General features: G+C 37.5%; 1 protein-coding gene across 1 annotated transcript in view; it reads right to left on the reverse strand.

Annotated features, from left to right (window-relative positions):
• Mei4 (meiotic double-stranded break formation protein 4) overlaps positions 1 to 25592 on the reverse strand; it is a 163309-nt gene that overhangs the window by 126267 nt on the left and 11450 nt on the right. Inside the window, exon 2 of the mRNA XM_028756246.1 lies at positions 8320 to 8565. Coding sequence (XP_028612079.1) covers positions 8320 to 8551 — 232 coding nt within the window. The 5' untranslated portion in view covers positions 8552 to 8565. The remainder of the gene's footprint in view (positions 1 to 8319; positions 8566 to 25592) is intronic.

The raw sequence follows: 25592 nt of genomic DNA on the forward strand, positions 1-25592 counted from the left end.
GAGACTGCATACAAACTAGAGTAGGAAAGTGAATGCTGCAAAAAATCAAGGCACTATAAATAAGATCAATTAAGCAAGATAAAGTTATACAATTTAATTTGGATAATTAAGTAAAACTATTTCCATTAGGAATGGCCAGATACGGAGAGAGTCTAGCATACATAGAAATCAGAGTCCACCTAACCCAAGAGGTCATCTGAGCACCTAATGAAATGTCCTAGAAGCCAGCTTCTGCACAGGAGGATTCACAGCCCTGCACCAGAAAGATGAGATGCAGGTTGGCTTCTGTCTGTAAATGTATCCTCGTGGATGAGCTCGGCCTCTGAAGATCTGACCTGTTCCCTGCGTCTGCATGTCTATGGTGCTCCTGTGTGTCTTTTTGGTCATCATTACTTCAGAGACAAGTCCTGTTATGATTATTAAAGGATCTACATTTCATCCGGACATATTAGGATAATTAAGGTACTTATATTTCTTAATTTTAGACTTACCACTACTAAAACTACTTGATATTCTAATCATTTTAACCTTAATTCTCATTATTTATATTCAAGGATTTCAAATTATCAGATTAATTCAATTGTGTGTAATGTGTATAGCATTTCTAATATATAGTTGTAAATTTCCACTTTGAATTATTCAAATTCAATTTTTACAAAGACTTCCAACAAAATTGAGTGCATATTTTTTTAAGCATGTATACTATCTGACTGTTACCACAATTTTAGGCAAATTTCAATTATGATCATGTTTGATCATCTCTATAAATGAGTGCTACAGAATAACAGAGAAGTAAATGCTTAATGTCTTCATTGTCCACATTCTTTGAGCATCTATAAACTAGTTCATATCCCAATATATAATGTGAGTTTCACAGCTGTATCTGTGAGACAGATCCTCTGTATGTGGTCTGACACAGGATAAGAACATAGAGATGGACTAAGGCTGATTGAGCTACAATGAGGAGAATGGCGCTGAGCTTACTAAAGCAAGCTCTGCCTCCCGTCTGGCTGAGTGTACACAAGACTGGGGTGATCTACAGCTCCTGTTCTGTTGCCTTGCTGGCATCAGCGCAGCTAAAACTATTGTGCTGAATCCACGTTACACAGGATGAAAAGTAGGAACTGTGGAAGTAGTGAAGCACTTAGGGTTTAATCCTCAGGACAAAGATCACTAAGGGAGGCTGGGGAGACAAACACAAAAAAGCCAAATGCTTCAGAAAGCAATCCTAGACCTAGAAGCAGGAGAACCAAACCAAAACTAAAACAAAAAACAAAAATTCAGCCATGGGTCAGTGTGCTACCTTGCATGTTGAATATCACTTGCACCCCTGTGCTCAGTGAACACTTACTAAATAGATATGTAAACCAAAACATTAATTTTCTCTTGCTTTTGTTTTGCTCTAGACAATTGTTTGCTCATCTTGTAGGCTGTCATTTATGAAAGCATGAGGTTTGTAGTGTAAACAGCATATTCTCCATACTTCATCCATCTGCTTCTCTCATCTGAATACCAAACAGCTGTGAGGGTATAAATACCTAGTCAAAATGCCCCTCTCCAACTGTCACTAAAAGTCTAATCTTATAATGTTCAATAAAGTCCTTTGAATTTTTTTAACTATGCAAGAATTGCCACTGGCATCTCATCTTCTTTGACACTTACTCCTACAGGCTAAGAACAGCCATTAACTCCTTCCTAGTATGTTTTTACATTTCTCTTTTCCACTTGTTCAGCCCTGCACTAAATTCTGGCACTTCTTGGCATCTGCGATAGTGTCTGGGTTTGGTGTCTGTATATGAGATGGATCCCCAGGTGGGGCAGTCTCTAGACCGCCTTTCCTTTAGGCTCTGCTCCACTGTCTAATTACCCTTTAGACAGGAGTAATTCTGGCTCTGCCAGAGCCTGGCAAATACAGAGGCGGATGCTCACAGCCAACCATTGGGCTGAGCTTGGAGTCTCCAATGGAGAAGTTAGTGAAAGGACTGAAGGAGCTGCAGGAGTTTGCAACTCTACAGGTAGAACAACAATATCAACCAACCAGACCCCTCAGACCTCCCAGGGACAAAACCATCAATCAAAGATTATAATACATGGAGGGACCCATGGCCCCAGCCACATATGTACCAGAGGATGGCATTGTCTGGCATCAATGGGAGGAGAGGCCCTTGATCCTGTGAAGGCTCGATTCCCCATTGTAGGGGAATGCCAGGTCGGTGAGGTAGGAGTGGGTGGGTGGGAGGGGGAGCACCCTCATACAAGCAGGAAAAAGGGAGATGGGATAGGGAGGTTCCAGAAGGGAAACCAGGAAAGGGGATCACATTTAAAATGTAAATACATATGTCCAATAAAAAAAACATAAAAAATTCTGGCAAACATCATGAGGCCATTTTCAATGAAGCTCTTCCAGATTGACAAACATTATTTTTCTCCCCTACACAATGGGGTAGGTGTTTGGGGTAAGAGACACTATGTTCATTATTAATTCCACTCATTCATAACCTCAAACCATCCCTCAGAAGTGAAGAATAAAAGACCTATTAATAATATATTAAACATTTTCTATTTTTTTAAAGGTCATTAACAGGATCTACATCGAGAGGAGCAGTGTCACCAGGATGATCCAAGCTGATGTCACCCTCATAGTTTTCATCTTTAGCATACTAGTTATTGGCTATCATAGTCCCAAATCATCTTTCGGCTTGGCAGGCTGCATACAAGAAACCAGAGGTTGAGGAAATAGTTTTCTAATCCCTATTTTCATGGGCCTCTAATTCTTCATCTAGTTAGCTAAATGCTCCCAATTGCTTTCTTCCTTTCATCAACCAAAACTGGGCCCAATAAAACGTAATCAGAACTCTCAAAATCTCCCTAAGCCTTTTCAAGAGCAACACACTGGATATCAACACATTTAAAAAAAAAAAAAAAGAACTTTCACTAGAAAGAAGTTGCCTACTGAATAAGAATTGTGCCTGATGTGAGTTAGCCCAATGACGGGATTATTGTAGGTCCACTTCCCAGGGGCCCACCCAATGCAGCCGAAAAGGAGTGCGTGGTGCTGGGAGTGGATGCAGCCTACATGGCCTAAGACAGGGCTCTCACCCTCCTTTCACCCACATCAGAGTCCCTTGACGTTGCCCATCGTCGACAGCCTAAAGCCTTCGACCATCGATGTGACTTGTCTCACGTCAGTGTTTTGGGGTTGTGAACTTGTCTAAGACCCCCCATAATTAGACATACAAATTCAAAACTCACATAGTTGGGATTGAACATAAGAAGCCTTCTCTAACTAAACAGAGAAGGGGGAGATGCCAGAAGCCAGGACCCTCGCCCTTACCCTTACCCCCTACCTTTCCCCACCTGCACAATGTCCTCTGAAGCTTGGCAGCTGCAAGATCCTGCTTAGCAACTGCAGATAGACTCAAAGCAGAGTACCATGTCTTCTTAAGAATAGCAGGGAGACCATAACTCAAGCAGTGTACCATATCTTCTGAAGAACTGCAGGTAGATCATAATTCAAGGCAGTGTACCATATAGACCATGACATGTTTCAAGGCACAGGCCAAGAAGATTTTGTACTTTTCCACCACCTGGACCCTCTTACCCCCTCCCCTTGTAAAACATGCTATAAAAAAGCATTTCATGTTCAAAAAAAAAAGAAATTAAAAAAATTACTCATTTATAAAAAAAAAAAAAGAATTGTGCCTGATACGAATCACTAAAAATGCTTGAGACAGATGCTACATGGTGTTCAGATTCCCTCCTTCCATCTCCTTCCCTCATGTGCTTTCTTTTCTTTCTTCAATTTGTTTTTTACTACTGAACATTTCAGTAAAATAAATGTATGGTATAATTCTAGAATCAGTTTCTACTCATCCCTTCTATAGTGTAGTCCCCTAAGGAATACAATCCTCATTAAGAAAGTATTGAAAATCAATCAAAATACAAAAATAACTGGGATCCTAAGATGCTGTATAAACCATTTCATCTCTGCTTCATTTAATTCTAGATTGTTCCATTGCTTCAGTGGACAGTTAATGTAAATTATGTTCTCCAGCCTCTCAATTTTTTCCAAAAGTATTCAATTCAGCATCCATTAACACTTAAAAATAGGTACAAATATAATGAAACTCTGAAAACTCCAGAAAGAAATACTTAATAATATAAATACATCTTTACTACGGTTCTGATTCTTTGGAATAACTTTTTCAGAACAAGGCATTACATCCTTTCAAATTACCTAACTTTATTTAACCACTAATCTTTTATTTTACTTTCCTTTGTTTCACCTCCCCTTTTGCTTCATTTAGCACCTCCCTTTTAGCCATTACTAAATTTCTGTACACACTAAGGTATTCCTCTTTTTAAGTTTGAGATTTCAAGTGGAGACACAGAATACTCCCAAATACCTGCAGTGGAACACTGGACCTGAAACTCCAATGTGAGGAAAACTTGTTGTCATTATATAATTTTTGAAAATCCTCTCATAGGTACTGTAAGTGAAAGATATAAAACATGTTAGCACAAAGTGCCTTAGTGTCTATAAATACTCACAGACATCATGTGCACTATTTTGGTACTACAAATAGAATTTGGATGGCAAGCAATATTGTTGTTATCATGGGATCTTACAATAGGCATAGTTCAAGACTGCTGGAATTTTGTACATTTTGCCATTATATTAATCCTATAACTTCACAGAAGGAAAAGAATGATTGATTATGTTTACTATTTGTTCACTGTGTATATTCAAGCAACTCATTGTCGAAATGGACTTTATGGAGATAGAATATGGGTATAAATTATGTAGTATTATAATTTTATAAAACTAATTCTAATTTTTATAATTAAATTTTATATAACTATAATTGTAAAACATAATCACTGTTATAAAATTAAATTATTTAAACTATTAAATTAAATCATATAATTATTAAGCATAATTAAATTATATAATTATTGAATATCATTATATAACTATTGAATATAATTAAATTAATAGATATAAATAAAGTATTAAAATTATATTAATTATTATAAATTATAAATATGAGATACAATTACAATTTAATTATAATTATTTTTGTAATTAAAATGATAATTTTTGGTTTATACAATGACACTTAGTAACATTTAGATAGGTAGTCATCATGTTTTCCACATACTAAATCTATATGTCATGCACATAATCCTTCCCAGTTAGTGTCTCTCTACTACCCACTGCATGCATGTGTTCTTTACATTGACAAGACGTGCCACTTACAAGAGTGCCTCGTTGCCTCTGCTCACCTTTGCAATGGTAGGCACAAACATCCCCTTCCACCCTCTCAGTCCAGGTCTCCCTGTAAGTTTACATAATTACAATTCCAACTATTATTTAAATGCTAAGAAAGAAGTCCTGAATATAAGTTTTCGGTTCCTGCCTACTCATCCGCTCTGAGTTTTCTGATCATATATCTACCTCCCCTCTACATTTCTACCCACATTGGCTGGGATTGGTCTCTATCAGACAAGCCTACACTCTATCCAATGTTTTCTTATAAGTTTCCTGTGTTTGCACAGAAATTATTACAATCCGTTTAATAAGGTAGGGTGGGAGCCTCCAAATTCTTAATTTCACCATAGCCACTCTCTGAACTCATTCCCACATACATCACAAATGTCTATTTTGGAAAACGTCTGTCTTTTAAGCTCTGATTCTTATGAACCTAGTTCAATTCATTAATCTTCACACAAGATGTCTTAGTCTCTTTTCTGTTATTACACTTAAAATCACAGACTTATAATAGGCAAAGAATACACATTTATTCAGCTGGTAAATTAAAAGGTCACAGCTAAGTGGCTACATTTGGTAACAATTTCCTTGATACCAGGGACTCTCTGCATAGTCCATAGATCTATGGCAGAGTTGAGAATCAGAGGGAAGAGGAGCTCAGAACACAGAGTCCAACTGGTTATTAATAACAGACCCAGTCTGATAATAATCTATTAACATACTAGTGAAGTCACTTTATTTTTCATTATAATTATTTTTATTAATTTATTATTCATTATTGTATTTATTTACATTTCAAATAATGTTCCCCTTCCAAGTTTCCCTTCCACAAACCCTCAACTCATCCCCCTCCCCTTGCCTCTACGAGGGTGCTCCCCAATCACCCACTCCTGCCTCACCACCTTAACTTCTCCCTATGCTGAAGCACTGAGCCTCCACAGGACCAAGGGCCTCCCCTCCCATTGGTGCCAGATAAGGCCATCCTCTGCTATATATGTAGCTGGAGGCATGGGTCCCTCCATGTGTACTCTTTGGTTGGTGGTTTAGTCCCTGGGAGCTCTAGGGGTCTGGTTGGTTGATATTGTTGTTCTTCCTATGGGGTTCCCATCCCCTTCCACTCCTTCAGTTCTTCCCCTAACTCTTCCATTGGGGTCCCTGTGCTCAGTCCAATGGTCAGCAGTGAGCATCCGCATCTGTATTGGTCAGGCTCTGGCAGAGCCTTTCAGAGTATAGCTATATCAAGCTCCTGTCAACAAGCACTTCTTGGCATCAGCAATAGTGTCTAGGTTTGGCATCTGCAGATGGGATAAATCCCCAGATGGGGCAGCCTCTGGATGGCCTTTCCTTCAGTCTCTGCTCTACTCTGTGGGACCCAACTGGCCATACCTCTCAACAGCTCACACCAAGCATTACATTTTAACAAGAGTTCAAATCATGGGCTTTGGTGAAAGCTTATAGAATTAGTATTCCTGTCTCCAGTGACATCTATGTCCCATATCCAGTTACCAAAAGTGTACTTAGCACCTTGTAATGTGTTAGGATTTAATCTGGAACAAAGATGCTGCCTCCTCGTCCTTGTCCTCGTCCTCCTCCTCTCTTCCCCCTGCCCCCCTCTCCCACCATTCTACTCCTCAATAAATTCAGACTCTAGATCAGGACATAAGGCGCCACCCAAACAAACTTTCCACAGAATGCCTCATGGAAGATGAAATATAAGCAGAATGGGATGGTCAGGGAAAAGCTCACAAAGGAGATGACATTTAAAATAAAAACTGAATGCAGAGATACAATATGTCAGAAAAGATAGTAGAGACACATCCCCTAAAGGAGCCTTCCAGGCTACAACTAGCTTATGATGGGAGAGTGGACAAGGTGGGGAGGAAGAGATGAGAGAACTGACTTCACCTATGGGCCACTATAGAAATTTTTCATCTAAAACGAAATAAAGCCAGGAAAGAATTTTATGCATAGAAGTAACGTGATCTAATTTAAAACATGATCTGATTTACGTGTTTTTTCCCCCAAGTTACCAGAATTGTTTCCTAATCATTCTTCTGGTTCAAAACAAGTTCCTGAATTAAATGAATCATGTGATATATGTTCCAGTATGCACTAGGGAACCCTGTTTTGCCTGTACTCTCCCAGTATAATCTCCCCTGTAACTTTCACTTCTATAGTAAACTTAACAATGATGACAACTTTCCCCAGTTGATATTTAGGGCCTTTCTGAGCTTTCTGAGGTCAACTCTCCTCCTTTCATCTTTTCATGGCCATCTTGCTTACTGGAGCTCTGCTTACCCAAAATGCAATACTAAAGGGATTCTGAATGTGGGTGTACTTTCTACTCATCTCTCTAAGCTCATAACTCTGTCTTTTGTTAGATCCTCTGAAACAATTTCATTCACAAGTATACAGACCTGGAGGAGCAGATCTCCAAAGAACTAGGCAGGATGAGTGGCTTCTTTGGCATGTGGTCAACACCCCTATTGCCCTCTATTGAAAAACACCATAATCAGGTTAATTTTAGGTCTGTTTCTCCCACTAGAATGGTAGGTGATCAATAGAGAAAATAGTGCCTCATCTTCCATGTATTGGGGACCTTAATTCCTCCCGAGAGCTGGGACTTTGTAAGTTACAGTTATTATATAAGAGAAAAATAAAATAGTAGAATTAAAGAATGAGATTTTAAAGTGAATTGTAAGTTGGCCACAGACATTATTGTCACTCAGTGGCAGTATGCTTGTTGTACAATATTCACAGCCTTGGGTTCATCTTTATTACCACAATCACAACAATGATAATAGAGAATCCTTTTCACTATGAGTAATTTACTTCTGTTAACTTAGTCTCCTAATCTAACGTGGGTTCTTCATTTGGCTGGAACAGTAACTTCCAATGATTAACTAATTAACTAAAGAGAAAACAGTCTACTGGATCAAGAAGATTTTGTCTATATTTAAAAAAAAACTCTCAAGTTTGTAATAGACTTCTAGCTAATTATGGTGTAATAGATTTACAGGTTGCTGAAAAGTGATTCACATACTCACCATTCTTAAACAATCCTGAGGACATCCTACTCAGGAAAAGTTTTTGACGTAACTGTAGGACCTCTGCTTCTAAGACTTCAACTTTTGATTTCCATTTGGACTCCTGCTGGGTCACCAAGGTGGCCAGGTGCTCTGTATATTCTCTGCTGCTTCTGTCTGCTGGTTTTGAGTGGATAATCGCCAACGCCAGTGCCAGCTTTGAAGTTTTCAAATACCATTTCTGGATATCCATCTTGACTTTGGTCCCTATCATATAAGAAAAAAAAAAAGTTACCAAATTTCCTTCTAACTTTAGCGTATGTTTTATTTGAACAAAATAGATCTTTCAGAGTAGCGCTAATTAAAAAGTTCATAATATAAATTGATTCCAAGTAACAGAAACAAAATTCTCAGGAATAATAACAGGAGTCTTTATGGGCTTCCCCAGTCCACTTTAGCATGTCTATTGATGTCCTTGTTCAACTCATGTTTAAATAGCCATATTAGTGAGACTTCATGGGTGTAGCTTCTGACACTACTAGAAAACACCATCTTAGAGGCCTCAACCAGACACAAAGAACTAGGAAAGTAAGGAATACTGAGAATGGGAGAAACAGTCCTCTCCAGAGAAAAACAAAAAAACGAGTTATCCATAGTCATATGGTGAGCCATGAAAACAAACATATGAGTATCATTAACAGGCTGAGAAGAGGTTGTTTTTAGCAATACATGTATGTATACACATATACACATATATTTGCAGCAACAATTAATGAATAGGGAGTCATCCATTTTAAAAGAAAGGAGAAGAATATGGAAAGATTTGGAGGGGGAAAAGAGAAGGGGAAAATAATGTTAATAATTCACAATCCCCCCAAAAATATTATAATAATAAATCTTTCAAATATTTGCATTGTTGAAGTTGTTTGATCCTGAGCTTCCAACTACTCCAATTGCTGCCATGTGGATACTTTTCCAAAACCTTAATGCTTCATAGTCTTGAAATATAAATAAATTTAAAGGGAGAATATTATGTAAAATCAAACTTCGTTTATTTTCATTCTCTCTCCCGAAGGTTAAGTGCTTTGTGGCTTCCACCATATTGTCCTGGATTATTACAGAGGCTCTGAACATAAAACATACAGTAAAAATGTTTACTGAGTAGCTAAAATACAGTAGCTGTTCATGCCTGCAATGTCCACTTCCATATGACACATTCAGCCATCTGCAGATCAAGCCTTTTGAGTAAAAACTTGTATCTCTTCTGAACATGTACAGATTGATTTTTCTTGATATTTCTTAATGTCATTTAACAACTTTGCATTGGATTCCCGTATTTAGGTATTGCAATGATGATGTAAGATACACAGAAGGATATGCATAGATTACATGTGGATAGTAAACCATTTTATATAAAGGACTTATGCATTTACATGGCTTTGTATGTGAGAAGGTCCTAGAACCTATTTCCCCAAAGCTCAGAGATTTCCATGCAGAAATTCAGAGTCTGGTTACAACATTGGTCCTGCTAATACATTTTCACATTATACCCCATATTTTACCAACTATACTTCCACTACTGTAAGGCTGCAATGTTCAAGCTCTTTCCCATTTACATCTCTACTAATGAAATTTCACCATTTATGATGCCCTGACTCCCTTTTCGCTGCCTAAGGGCTGTCTATGTATCCTTCCTGCATACCTCATAGGCCATTAGTCCAGTGGACACTTCAGATTATTTGAAAATAAATGAAGTGCCTGAGATACACTCCCACCCAAGATCACATGTACTTATCTGATATTCTGCTAGTGAGGAAAAAATGGCACACTATAACAAGAACCCTGGTACCCCTTACCTCTCTCTCTCTCTCTCTCTCTTTCTCTCTCTCTCTTTCTCTCTCTCTCTCTCTCTCTCTCTCTCTGCATGTGTGTGTGTGTCTGTGTGTCTGTGTGTGTTGTTCCTGAATGTCTCCATCTGTAGAAATGAACATCTCTGCATGTGCATGTGAAATTCAGAAATCAATGTTTCCTGTCTTCTTTATCAATTCCCACTTATCTTTGAGACAGTCTCTCTCATTGACCCAAGACTCTTCCCATCTTACCCATTAGTTAACCACCTGGATGAAACGCCCAGGGCTTCTCTTGTCTCTTCCTCCCCAGGACTAGGAATATAGACACACATTATCACAGGTAATGATATCTCTAGATGAGTCTTGGAGATCTGATCCTGGGTCCTCATGCTGGCTAACTGAACAATCTCCTCTGCCCTTAGTAGTTCACTACAACTGTGATAAACACAAAACGTATGCTTCTCACAGCGCCACTTTTATATTGAAAACTGGGCTGACAATGGAATAGTTAAGAATATAATAAGGTAATGATTATAAAACTATTACAAAACTATTACCTAGCCATCAAAAATTAGGTATTAGTAAGAGATATTTTATTTTGAGGGAAAATTATTAATGATATACTGACTGAAGTAAATGAGAAGAGGAACATCTAAAAGATAGAGCAAAGTCTTCAATTACATAAAAAATCGAAACACAAAAAGTAAATTAATACTCCTATGTAATTTTAGAATTATTAATTGTTATAATTTCATTTCTCAGTTATCCTAATTATCAACAGACATATATCACATTTTATTAAACTATCAAATGTTCATTTACAAAATGTGAGCACAATGACATATTGGGAACCTTTCATTGCTGTTGAATAAGTCACCAGGGACTGTACTAGTGAGATGGAAATGCTGATTAGAATGATAGTCCAACTGATTTTAATTTTGGCATCAGCCATCCCACTTGCTCCATCTGTTGTGTCAAGGATACGGTTAAGGATCCTGATACTAGTTACTCTCAAAGAAGCATCCTGCACGAAGATCACAGACACATGGATGATCCTTCCTGACAAAGTAATCCTGCTTGTATATTTAACAACATTAATACCCAGAAACAGAAACACAGACACACACACAGACACACACACACAGACACACACACAGACACACACACACAGACACACACCACACACACACACACACACACACACACACACACACACACACACCAGGAAAAATCCCATAGAACCAATTTAAATTTGTTTTAGTTAGAAAATAAAAATAGGCTGCGAGGCTAAGCACTGCAAGAGAATATAAATAAAAGATAAAAATATCTCTCTGGGTTCCCTGAGGGACAAGCCTGACTGCATAGGGGTTGATGTCAAAAGTATCTCCTCTCCAGGAAAAAGACATCGGGATGGGTAGGGCCCTCATGCCTCACTGGACAACGACAGGGGGACCGGAGCCATTACAAGGTCCCCTTCAATTACTGGAGGTCAGGCCTCTATCCCCACCTTTGCAAGGAATCGCCACAGCCCTTCTATACTTAGAGAAGGGAGGAGATGTCAGGGGCAGCCCTGATTACACACTGAAGGCCTAAAATCAGCCATAGGCCTAAAATCAGCAATAGGCCTGTCATACATGTATACTAACACCAAGTCTTGGGTCTCTGTGGAAAAACATTGAAACAGATGGCTGTAAGCTATTGTAAACTGGCAGCTTTTGTGGAAATTTACCAGCCCGAGTAGTCATAGACCTTGTAAATAGGTAGCATTGGCAGACAATACCAACTTAGATAAGGACAAGTGAGTCATAGGCAGAGTCATAGTGACCTGTCCCCTGAATCTCCACCCAGCCTATACCTGGTTCTGAAAGATATCTGTATTCCCCCTGAACACCCACGCTCCAGTGTCATCCTCTTCCCCACGTCCTGCCTTTCTATGTTTATAACCCCTGTGTGAATGAATTACAATTTGAGAAAAAATAAATAAATTATTTAAAAAAAAGAAAAGAAAAATCTTCAAATGCAAAAATGTATGGTGAATATAGAGCCTGGAAAGAAAAACCAGAAAAAGACAAGAGTAAAGAGTTCACTAGCTCATAAGTACAGCCAACTCCACAGCATCTTGCAGAAATACTTTATTGATTTAAATCCTCTGGATGGCTGAATGTTCTGATTTTTAGTCTTTGCATGAAATTTGTCTTTAAACCATGCTATTGGTCATCGGAAAAAAAAGATCAAAGTCCTTTGGTTTGTTACTAACTCGGATTTGAGCATTAAATAGAGCAGAATCACAAATGAGTAGAACAATTGCTAATAGAGATACCTGTTGCAAAGTTTTAGGGTGTAAATCAAAGAGAGAACACATACAGAATTACAATACATCAAGATTGGGGTCCTGGGATGTGTGTGTGTGTGTGTGTGTGTGTGTGTACAAGAGAGAGGGGATAATTAAAATTAGAGTAGCCATACAAATCTATTTGCTCCAAAATTTAATGGAAGAAGTACAAGCTTCTATGACATACAAAATATATATCTGGACTTTGTCCCTAGTTTGTCCCTAGTTTTGGTGCAAAGTTCCTGAATACTTTAGATTAGAAATTCTTTAGTGGCACTAGATACTTTTGTTCTATCGAGGTAACTTCTATCATGATTCCAAATGGATACTGAGTGCCAGAAATAGCAAACCAAAACTAGACGGTTGTTGTAATTTTCATTACTAACTCCTACCTCAACCTTGAGCAGAAGCAGAGATAGAAGACAGAGATAATAATTGATCCTGCCTACCCAAAGACACCTGGAACAGTAAATAAGGAAAAAAAACCTTTAAAGAATAGGGAATAGAGAGCTCACAGGTTAACAGCTATACATATCAAGCTGATGAGTGTATGCTCACAAATGTGTATCTCAGCTTGTGCACTCCACCACACAGAGACCATTAGAGTCTCTTCAAAGAGGTTGCTCCTGGCATGCATCCTTTGTGGCCTCTTGTATCTAAGAGATATATTTCCTCTCTGATTAGCAGATAAAATTTCTTATGATGGACAGAGCCCAGGTAATCTGAAGATCCTGCATGTGGCACCTGAACTTGTAGTCTTTGTAACTGGGCCATCACACTTGTACAACCTAACACACAAGGGCCTCAAGGGTCAGGAATGAACTGAACTGTTGGACACCTCATTGGATAATTAGAGAATTTGATGTTGCAAGTGGAAAGTATCTTTGTTTCCTAACTATACTCAGAAAGCCTTTTTAAAGTCAATTTATACACAAATAATTATAGTAAATAATTAAAATGAACATTTAATGTTTCCCAAGTAAGTCTTTAGTGTCTTTGATCTTTTAGTACTTTGAAATATAAAGGTCTATATTTACATTATATGCATATTAGTTTAAATGAGATTTTTCTTTCCACTTGGAGAAACTCTCATCATAAAAATCCTCCACTGAGCTGTGGTATACTAATCTAGTGGATTCTTATGGCCCCTGTATTCTCCATCCGGTAATGAATGGTACTCTGTCAACATGGCTTCTGTAATTCTACCAGCCCTCTCTCTTCTGCCTCCATAATGAACTGTATGAGATTAATGACCCAAACCTTCTTCATTATCAAAACTGTTTTGAAATATTATCCAATATTCTGAAGTTGCTTAATTTCCAAGAACCCTGATCAAAATCCTATCATAACAAAATCCACAACTCCCTCCTCTCTATCATACTGGTAAGAATTTAAAATAGATAATTATGTACAAGAGTCAACTCTTAATATTGCATAAGCATCTATAAAAGGGTTAAGACCTTGGCATTGAAATATAAATTGCGTTTACTTTTAAGAAGTATTCACAGCTTCATAGAGAAATTTACTCTCACAAATGACTCATAGGACATTTTGATTATCAAAAATCCTGTTACCAGATTGAACAGGTAATACTAAAGATTAAAACACTTAAAGAAATGTTCAACACCTGTAGTCACTGAGGAGATGTAAATCAAAATGATTCTGAGATTTCACATTCTACCCATCAGAATGGCTAAGATCAAATTTTCACAAGGACAGCAGATGCAGGTGAGGTTGTGGAGCAAGCAGGGACACTCCTCCACAGTTGGTGGGAGTACGAACTTGAACAACCACTCTGGAAATAAATTTGGCAGTTTCTCAGAAGATTGGGAATAGTTCTACCAAAGGCCCAGCTGTATCACTCCTGGGTATAAACCCAAAAGATGCTCACCACTCCGCAAGAATACCTACTATGTTGATAGCAACTTTATTTGTAATAGCCAGAAACTGGAAACAACCTAGATGGATCTCAACTGAAGAAGGGATATAGAAAATGTGGTATATCTACACAATGGAATACTACTCTGCCATTAAAAACAAGGACATCATAAATTTCGCAGGCAAATGGATAGAACTAGAAAATACCATCCTGAGTGAAGTAGCCAAGACCCAAAAGGACATGCATGGTATGTGTGCATTTGTTAGTGGACATCAGTCATAAAGTACAGGATAGTCACACTATAATAAAGAGAGCCAAAGAAGCCAAATGACAAGGATGGTACAAAGAAAGATGGTCCAATCTTTCTCAGAAGGGCAAACAAAATAGTTATTAGAGATGGAAGGAGGGAACTGGGTGGAAGAGGAAATGTGGTGCGGGGTGGGACAGGGAGTGTAGGGTAGAGCGAAGGAAGAGTGGCTGGGGGCAGGTGCAGTCTCTAGGACTTCCTAGAGACCTAGAGATGGAGAATATGGATCCTAAAGTAGCCCCTACCAGGAGCCTGGCAGGACCCCCAGTGGAAAGATAAGGCCAGCAATTCACCCACAAAGCCTTGAACCCAAATGTGCTCTGCCTACTAGATGTGCAGAGACAAAGATAGAGCAGTGTCTGAGGGAATGGCCAACCAATGACTGTCCCAAACTGAGATCCATTCCATGGGCAAGAACCAATTCCCGACTATTAATGATATTCTCTCTCTCTCTCTCTTCTCTCTCTCTCTCAATCTCTCTCTCTCTCTCCCTCTGTCTCCCTCCCTCCCTCCCTCCCTCCCTCCCTCCCTCTCTCTCTCTCTCTCTCTCTCTCTTTCTCTCTCTCTCTCTCTCTCTTAAAAAGCTTTACTTAATTTTTGAAACTGTAAATTACACCCCTTGAACAATGAGGCCTCAAAAGGGATCACATCACATACATAGCTAGCAACAGGTACACATGTTCTTAATGTAATGCTCACTCTCTGACCCTGTCTCTAGTGTGTACTTATGTTTTTTTTAATCTGTGCCGCTTCCTTTTTTTTATTGGATATTTTATTTACATTTCAGATGTGATCCCCTTTACCCATTCCCCCCCCCAACCAGGAACCCCCTATCCGATCTCCCCTCCTCCTGCTTCTATGAGGATGTGCCCCCACTCAACCGCTCACTCCTACCTCCCCACCCACGCATTCCCCCACACTGGGGCATCCAGCCTTTACTGGACCAAGGATTCTCTTATGCTTGCAGACAGGAACCTCTGAGAGACATCACCCAACAGCCAATGGAAGGAGATGCAGAGACTCACACCAAACACTAGATAGAGCACAGGAAGTCTTACAAAAGAGCTGGAAAGAATGTAACATGACAAATTGAATGTCAAAAAGGAAATACCTATGAACCATGATAGGAAAATTTGTACTTATCAAATATTAATTTTGGGTCAGCAGAGCTCTGGAAATAACAGAACAGTGAGTTATTATGAGACCTTTAATATAACTAGTTCACTAGAGTTTGGACAATCGCTAACATTGAATTTTTGGATTAGTTCCAGCTGACAAATTCCCTAATTATTGTTATAGTTTCAGCACCTAGTTAGTGTGAAATGCTCAGCAGATTAACATCACGTGAAGTTTTACATAAAAGCATCAGGAGCTACTCAAGATTTCAGCTCTGTCTTCTTTACTTATTAAGGCAGCTTTAAAAGCCTTCCTAGTAGAGTCTGGGTGACAGGAGGGAGGCTGGTAAAGATAAAACACTGCCTTTTCAGATTACTTTTGTCTTTCTATTTCTGTTCCAGTCCCATAAAAACATCCAACTATCTTTTTTTTCTCTTGTTAAAGAAAAAGAGTTAACTAATCATAGATCATAGACTTTAAATCATTAGACCGCTTCCAACTATTTTACTGCATTTGTGTTTTATGTCCTCACCCTCTCCTTCCCATTTCTTCATTGTCAGAGGGTGTATTTTCTCTGACTGTCTGCAGAAACATGCATAGAAACAATGTATCACAGACATTTTATAAATTCTAAAAAGGGCGCTGGCTTGGGCAACAAATTCTGTTGTATGTCACCATCAGTTTTTACTGATGTTAGAAATGAGTGCAGAGGGTTACTATTTACGTGTATTTTTAAAAAACAGTTTAGAAGAATTATCAGTGCCTCTCAGGTACACTGCGTTCATAAGACACAATAGGTATAATCCTGAAAATATACAAAAATATGCCTTAATTGCAAGGCATATAAAACATCTAAGGAACTATATGACTCAGTCTTATAAGCTCCACAAATTTATATTACTTAAAACCTGTATTCTAGGTATGACAAAAACCACACATCATAAAATGAAGAGATTGTGCAGAACACGGAGTTAAGAAACAGCCAGGAAGCGTAGCAGAGCACTTTACACAATTTCAGGAGAGAATGAGAGAGGCAGCCGCCTTCTGAGGACCAGCTAAGCCAGGTCTTCAGCTCTGAAGGATAAAGGACTAGAGAGAAGGTGGAGAAGCAAGTCTCCAGGAAGATACATACGGCCCTATCCAAATAATGCCTATTTTGTAAATACTGCATTACAAACAAACAAACAAACACAGTCTCGTTTCCTAACTATTATGTGACACCTAATTGAACTTTGTTTCTGTATAATCTGAGGAATTGAACCCAATAAACAATCAGAAGCCCACAGAAACATTTTCTTTCATACTCATTTTTACCTCTGAAAATATGCTGTGCTCCTAAATCTCAGGAAAAGAACTACAAATCTCTACTAGCAACGGGCAATATTTCATGGCCCCTTTCAGAGCATCATTTTTCTAAGACAATCTAATACCTTCTTCTGCTGCTTGGGTTTATGTTTTAAAGCAAAGTAGATAACAAATCCAGTTTCACAACCATAAATCATAAATTAAGAAACAGAGATGATAAACATTAAACATCAATACATGATAACTGCTACACTACTTACAACAGCTAAGGAAGTAGAAACTTCAGAAACTTGCCAAGCCATATATCAACAGATAAATGAAATAAGAAAAAAATAATACACATACACACATACACTGTGCCCTCCACAGGCACAAAATGGATTTTTTTCAGCTATAAAATAAAAAGAAGCCATGCCGTTCTTTGGAAAAGAGCAAAAATAATCATATTTTAAAAAATAATTATATTCTCTCTCACACTGAAGTCTAGACTTAAAGTCAAGTCCTAAAAGAAGAATAAAAGAAACCACAATCATGTTTTTTGTTTTGTTTTGTTTTGTTTTAAATAAAAAGCCAATGTCCTTGGTAGATGTAACTGAAATGTTTTATTTTAGTCAGTTTTAGGTTGCATTTTCAGGACATTTACTTAAGTTGTTACTTTCATTAGCACAGATTATGCATAACTTCATTACTTTCATTTCTGTGCTCACAGCCTGTTTTCCTCTTTAAAAACTAATTCGATATCATGAAAAGTAGTAAGTTCATTACAAAATATTCACGTAAATATGTAACAATATATATGACATATATTTTCATTGTACACTGTTCTGTTTGTCTTCCTTCCTCTGTCCTCCTTCAGACTCACTGCCTGCTACTTGTTGTGTTCCCCTTTCTCCACTCTACCCAGCCCATCTTTCTGCTATTATGTTACACATATTTGCTTACCTTTTTAAAAAATCTGTCTCCTTCCCTTTCTCAAGGTTCCAAACCACCTGAGAGGTGTTTTAACTCTTCACTTTTTTAAAAAAATGATTATTAATATTTTCATTTTTAGTATTTGAAATATATAGTAGAATATATTAACTAAAGTTTTATTCCCTTGTTTTAGAAGTCTTTAAAACCAAAACAGAACATAAATGAAAGTAGAGAAAATGATAAGTTTTACTTCACTAAAAATGTCACACTTTTGTCCAATGAGTCACCATAAAGCCAAGAAAAAAAGAACTCATAGTCTAGGTAATTACATTCTCAATAAATACATTTAAATAAGAAATTAATATTCATAACATCAAAAATGCATATAAGCCAACAGGGAAATGAGAACATATTAGAACAAGTGGCCAGATTACGTGAAAAAGCTAGTCATAAAAATAGTATGTGAACACAAAAAAGATAGACATACTGATGATAAAGAAATGTTCAAGTGATCACAACTTCATTGTATATATTAAAAATTATCCATAACTAAATATTCATTAACATAACCATATCTAAACAAATTGAGATTCTTAGAAAAAACGTCATTTAAGTAGTGAAAAATAAAGTAAAACTACACATTAGGATAAATGAATTTTGATTTTAAAATGTCATTAATTATAGCTTTATGAAATGAATATAAGAGCTTTACTATCTTAAAATACAATCAGATGCAGAACACAATGGAAAGTTTTGGTGATAAAATTCAAAATTTAAAATACCCAGGCTACTTCTGAGCTCAATGTACAGTTCAGGCACCTTGAACTTAGGACCTTCCTGCCTTAGCCTCCTCAATATGTAGACTATACATCAGAATGAGGAAGTCAGAATTGACACCAGAAGAAAGAAAAAGTATTCAGGGTGTATCAGAATAGGACAGTGTTTTTCTACCAAGAATGGCACTCTGTAGCAGGTCTCCAGTACCAGTAGTGTAAAGTGACTCCTGTCTTCCTTTTAAAGATTTAACCTTAGAGTAGGGATTTGGTTACATTGATTTATAATTGTTGCATCATTGTCTGATAATGTTATAACATTTTTAAAAGTGATTGAACTCAGGAGTGTTTTAAAAATGTGCCCAAAGATAGATTCTCAGTAACATTCATATACTTCACATATTGAAATCCAACCTAACTGCTGAAGAGAGGCATTTATATTTACTATAAATCTTCCTTTTACAGGAAATGCAATGAGACATCATTTTTAAATCATTGTTCTGTCTTCTTCAACAAAAGCATTCCCTTCAATTCCAGCCATGACATCTCTGAACTCATCCTTCCACATACATGCTGATGATACATAGAAAGGTAGTATTTCTCATGTGAACTATCCTATCAAAAGTATACACAAGTTTTGAACCATTTTTATTTAAAGTGGTCTCAAACAATTTAAACATAAAGAAAAAATAAGATACTTACCAGAACCTACACACTGAAAGCCACACTATGCTAAAGCATAAAGCAAAGCCTACCTCCTCTTGGCAGCCTTCTCTAACAGGATAGCCCTGGTGCCTTCCCCTGTTCCAAGTGCTGCTAGAACAAACAACTCCATCAACACCAGTCTGAGATCCTAGTCAAGTACCACAAGCATTATCCTTTCTGTCCAGTAGAATTCTTGGTGGATGAAGACTACATTAACACTCATAAGGTATAAGTAGAGAGATATACTGAACTAGACCAGCTAATAGAGAGCCTGAGCCACAGAACCCAAAGCATAACATTGTCTTACATAATGAATCCAGCTCTTCCATTTGCTTTCTAAATGTCTCAAAGCCAAACCAATCTCTGTATCTCCCTTTAAGCATATACATATATATGTATATGTGTCTATACATACATATATGTGTATACATGTATATGTATGTATGTACATATGTCATTAATCTCATAGGTTTGTGTCTAAATTAGCAATAATTCCTTATTTAAAACTTATGATAAAGCTATTAAGATGGCTCAAAGAGTGAAGGCATTTGATGCCAAGCAGAAGGACATGAGTTAAATCACAGGGACCATATGATAGGAGAGAACTTCCTCAATTTGGCATCTGATGCCACACCTGTGCTGTGTTTACTGTATGAACACACAGAGAAATACACATAAGAGTAAAACCTTTATGGTACAGTGACACCTGGCATCATCATCATCACCAGCAGCAACAGCAACAGCAGTATTACTCTTTCTACTGCTGTCAGAGTTACACTAGGATTCTACTTTTTAATCTGAGAAAAAAGAGAGATCCTGAGAGGTTCCTTAACTGTGTAATTATTTCCTCTTCCTTTTCTTTCTCTTTCTTATGTTTTCTTTTCATTTAGCCATTACAGTGACCAGTCCTTCCTACCCCCTTAACACCAATCAGTGAGCCCAAATCCAAATCATCGCTCTTTGTGAAGAACAATTATTCACATCTATTCCAAGCAATGGTATCTGTTAGCTTAACCAAAGCTCCAATCATGGTTGTTTTTACTAAGATTTATAATGAAATTAAGTTACTGATGAAATCATTTTAATTCTAATATACTTCATAAAAATTGCAAGGTATTTTCATATATCTGTCATAAATACATATTATCCTAAAATATAAATATCCCTCCCCTTCATATATAAAATAGAATGGGCAATACAGCGCACCCATTGGTTATCTTCTGCCCTAATAGCTGTACTTGCCAAGCTTTTGGACTTAGTGATGATAGATTCCCAGCACAGTGCTAAAATCTCCCTCATTTTTAAAACCATTTCCAAACAAATTAAAAATAACTTTGAGTAAGCAGCCACAAGTGTTTTCCAGCACCTTGACCAATTATGATTCTGAAGATTTAAATTCAGAAGCACCTGACACAGCACTAATGACCGAATGACTAGCAACATCATCTGATCTTATTAGGTGTGCTAACATTCCACAAGAATTACAGCATGTGTCAATAATTCATAGGTCTAGAGTCAACTCTCTGGGTATGGAAAGTATGTCTGACTCTTTTTTTCGCTCTGCATCCGAAAACACCTTTTGATTATGAAGAAATTCTTTCCTGTTCACTCTGCCAACTGATAGATCACCTGTTGCAGTGAGACGTTCTGCTGACGTCAGTTGGTTTCTCCCAGTAAAGCCAAGCAGTCAGCTATCAGCCAGGCAGTCAGCTATCAGCTGTGCGTTACTCTAACAACAAAACAGCAATTTCTTGGGAAACTTTCCTTTCTCACAGTAATGATATACTACATAAACCTTATGGAAATAAACGAGGTTTTCTGTAGTGGGTTTGGCCTAATGCTGATTGTATTCTAATATCAATTTGGGGACCCAAATTGATTGCACAAGAGTCGCCAATGGACTCTGCCTCAGTTAATTCTGATTGGTAAATAAAGATGACAGCAGCCAATAGCTGGGGAGAAGAGACATTGGCAGGGTTTTGGTTCCCAGGGTTAGAGACCATGAGGAAGGAGAGGGGAGATCTGTCATGCCAGAAGAGTATGGAGGAGACTAGAGACACCATGCCTGAGAAGAGTGCAGTACAGAGGCATAGCCACCATGTGAAGGAGCCAGGAGAGAAGCCAGGTTGGGTCGCCCTCGATCAGGGTCCAGAGCAGCCAAGATATAATATAGAATTAGCAGGAAATAACTCGGGATTGACTATGTAGAGGTTAGGCAGTGGCCCAGCCATTGTGCTGCTTAAGACATATTAAAATATAAAGACTATACGTGTGTCTTTCATTCGGGAACATAAACCATTGAAGTGGGTATTGAACCCACCCCTGGGCTTTTATATTATTTATTTTAACAGTTTTCTCATAACTCAAAGAATATTTCCTAAAATCTGCCCACTGTGGGACAAGCAGAAAGTCTAGTCCCCTTTGTACAGTGTTTCTCAACCTGTGAGTCATGGCCCCTTTTGTGGATCTGATAACCTTTTCACGGGGGTCACCTAAGACCATCAGAAAAAGACATATTTGCATTACAACTCATAGCAATAGGAAAATTACAGTTATGAAGTAGCAATGAAAATATTCTTATGATTGGGGGGTTCAGCACAACATGACAAATCATGTTAAAGGGTTACTGCATTAGGAAGGGAGAGAACCACTGCCCTAGAGCCTTCCATTTTGTAGTCTCTGCACATCAGCATGTTTGCCGCTCACCTGTCCATTTGTCTTCAGTTACTAGCACCAAAAAACAGTAATGTGGAAATATCCAACTTCTAATGCTGTGGTCACTTTCAGGGACAAAACAAAACAAAAAAACCTGTAAGATACGCTGCCAATCAAAAAATCAAGATGAAGTGCCACAAAGAGACCACTTAAAAGAAAAAAAGTTGGCATACATTTACTTACCCACTAAACTATGACTTTGGCCCACAAAAATCATAAAACTAATCGTAAAGTTCATTTTTATCATGACTAGTACTATAGAGTTTTGGCATTATAATTCTTAGCAGCAGAAAATTTGGTACAGGCAACTATTTTGTCAGCCAGCATTCCTGGGTTCCCAGGAAATTAACTGACTAAGAAGTACATAAAACTGAAAGATTCAAAGAAAAATTAATAGTTTCCAATGGTACATCTTAGCTTTTTTCTGCTAAGAAAGCGAGCAAGGCTGGCAAGAGGGTTTAGCAGGACAAAGAAACTTGCCATGCATGTCCCCAAACCTGAGCTCAGTCCCTGAAACTGTGTCAATGTGACTGGAGGGAACAAAGTCATCCTCTGACCTACACACACAGACACACAAATTCATTCACAATAATTACTTACACTGTTATTACTATTAATTTCAAAATTTAGAATGGGAGCAGCGAATCTCCTTGAGCTCTCTGGTGGCCACAGCACCCTGAAATGTTAAGTGTGAGGGCAATTCACTTATCTATTTAACAAGTATCTGTTGGCCACATACTCCATCCTCAAGTGCTTAAAGACTGTGGCAGTGATGGAAACACATGAAAAACCAAAAAAAAAAACAATTAAAATTTAAAAAAAAAGAAAATAAAATATTGCTAAGTTTTTAAAAGAGAAATGGATATTAAGTATTATATTTGTGTGTGAATATATATATATACATATATACATGTATCACACATTTGTATACATATATGTAAATGTGACTCATATCACATTTTAATTGATATGGGAGGAGTCACTAGAAAAATAAGCAGAATGTACATATTTCAGATTGTGATAAACTGCTACGAACAACTCAGACAAAAATAATGAGCGAGATAGAATTGTCCCAATTTCAAAGAGTAATCAGAAACGACCTCAATTAGCAGGTGTCTTCCTAGTAACGATGCCTAGACAATCTCAGCTGATATAGAAGGTTATTGAAATGCAGGCCTAGGAGAGAGAAGCTGAAAGGCAGTGGCTAAAATCCATACACTGTAGTCCCAAGCATTGCTTTATTTGCAACCCCTAAGAATGCTACACCCAGATGGAGCTGCCAGGAATTCAGCACAGCCTCTGAAAGGCCACAAAGCAAAAGGGGAAAAACAGACATTAAGGATTTTTCCAGAAGCAGAACTAGACCCAACAGGTGGAAATTACAGGGAGACAAATTTCCAATAACCAGACAAGTAAGATATCTACTGATAAGAGCTATCCAATAATAGAAGGTGCTGTCTTGTGAAGTTATGAAATTCCAATTATTGGAGTTACTCAAGCAGAAGCTGAGCAGCCATCAGCCTAAGATGCAGACAGATTTCAGCACAGATAGGAAAGTACAGTTTGACCACCGTCTTTTCCAATTCTGACTCTAACTGCAGAAGCACCCAAAAAGTGCTATATGACAATGAAAAGTTCCAGCTATGAATAAAGGCCAAAAGCATGGTTAATGTGCAGGCTTCACCACTCAAACATTTTGTTTGCTTAGTCTCCACAAGCCTGCTTGCTTGTCTGAAAAATAAGGCAAATGATATAAACTACCATATAGTTATGATGAATATTAAATGAGATAATTCATATGGAAGATTTAATATAGCACTTGGCTCATGGGAAGAATGTTGGTGGTTCAGTTATAATACCGATATGTGTATCTAAGATTGATATATATATATATATGTATATATATATATATACATATATATATATATATAGCATAAATTTATTTCTCTCTTCTTTAAGCATTTTTCTCAGCACCAGAAAGAGTACAATGCCCAAAGTTGAATTCTTATAGTATAATTATAACATGATGATACTAAACATAGCAGGAATAACAAAAACTTATAGTTTTCTCAAATATAGACATGTTACACTTCTCTTCAACATGAGATAAATGTTTTTACAGCATAGTTTAAAAGTTTGAATTACTGATTTGAAACTTATGAGAAAGAGCATACCTTTTTAAGTCTTTTGAAACTTTAGTTACTATTATATTTCAGTGTGTGATACATGTGTGTCAGTGCAGGCAAACACATGCCATCCCACACTTCTGGAGGTCATAGGAAAACACTGTAGACTCAGTTTGCTCTTTCTACCTTTATATGGGTTCTAGGGCTAGAACTTAGGTCATCAGGGTCATGTAACAACCAGCTGAACCATTTTACAGGATTCAGAATGTTCTTACTGGAGCAACTGTTAAAATTTAAGAACCTGACACATGCCTAAATTTTTAGCATCGTGGAAGTGGAGACAGGAGGATCCCTGGGGCCTGCTGAACAGCTAGTCTAGCTAAATTCACAAGCCCAAGGTTCACTAAGACATGCTATGTATAAATGAATGAATGAATGAATGAATGAATGAATAAAATAATAAAAACTGTACAGTGATTGAAGATCCCTAGTCTCCACATGCATATGTACCTATGTGCACCCATCTCCCCACATTCACATACACTCACACTCATATATGTATACATATATGTGATACATATATATATATATATATATATATATAACAAATATATGTACAAATATAATACTTAATATCCATTTTTCTTTTAAAAACTTAGCAATACTTTATTTTTTATTTTTTATTTTTTTTGGTTTTTCAAGACAGGGTTTCTCTGTGTAGCCCTGGCTGTCCTGGAACTCACTCTGTAGACCAGGCTAGCCTCAAACTCAGAAATCCGCCTGCCTCTGCCTCCCAAGTGCTTGGATTAAAGGCGTGCGCCAACACTGCCCGGCTTAGCAATATTTTAAAGCAAGCAATGGTTTATTGCACCATGCTTTCTTTTAACGGGGTACATCTTTTCAAATTTATCAGCCAGCTCATTACATTTGAACTTACGACATTATGCTCAACGGGCAATATAGTGAAGCCTTTTCTATTTAGCATTGCTTCATAACTGAAATGTTAAAAGTTATTTTAGTGAAGCAACAAGAGATCTCAATAGCTAGAATGTATCATTCCTGAAAAAGGTGAGTTAGACAGAACTTAATAAAATAATGTCTGTTTTACAATAAATTTCAGAAATGTCAACACTGTTTACCTCAGTGTAGATAGTACTCATTCTAAATCCAAATACCTTGTATGCATATATACCATCCTCAAAAACAATAAAATAATTTTAGAGAGAGAGAGAGAGAGAGAGAGAGAGAGAGAGAGAGAGAGAGAGAGAGAGAGA

The sequence above is a fragment of the Grammomys surdaster genome, unplaced genomic scaffold (assembly GCF_004785775.1).
Source record: "Grammomys surdaster isolate TR1022 unplaced genomic scaffold, NIH_TR_1.0 126113, whole genome shotgun sequence".
Lineage (NCBI taxonomy): Eukaryota > Metazoa > Chordata > Mammalia > Rodentia > Muridae > Grammomys > Grammomys surdaster.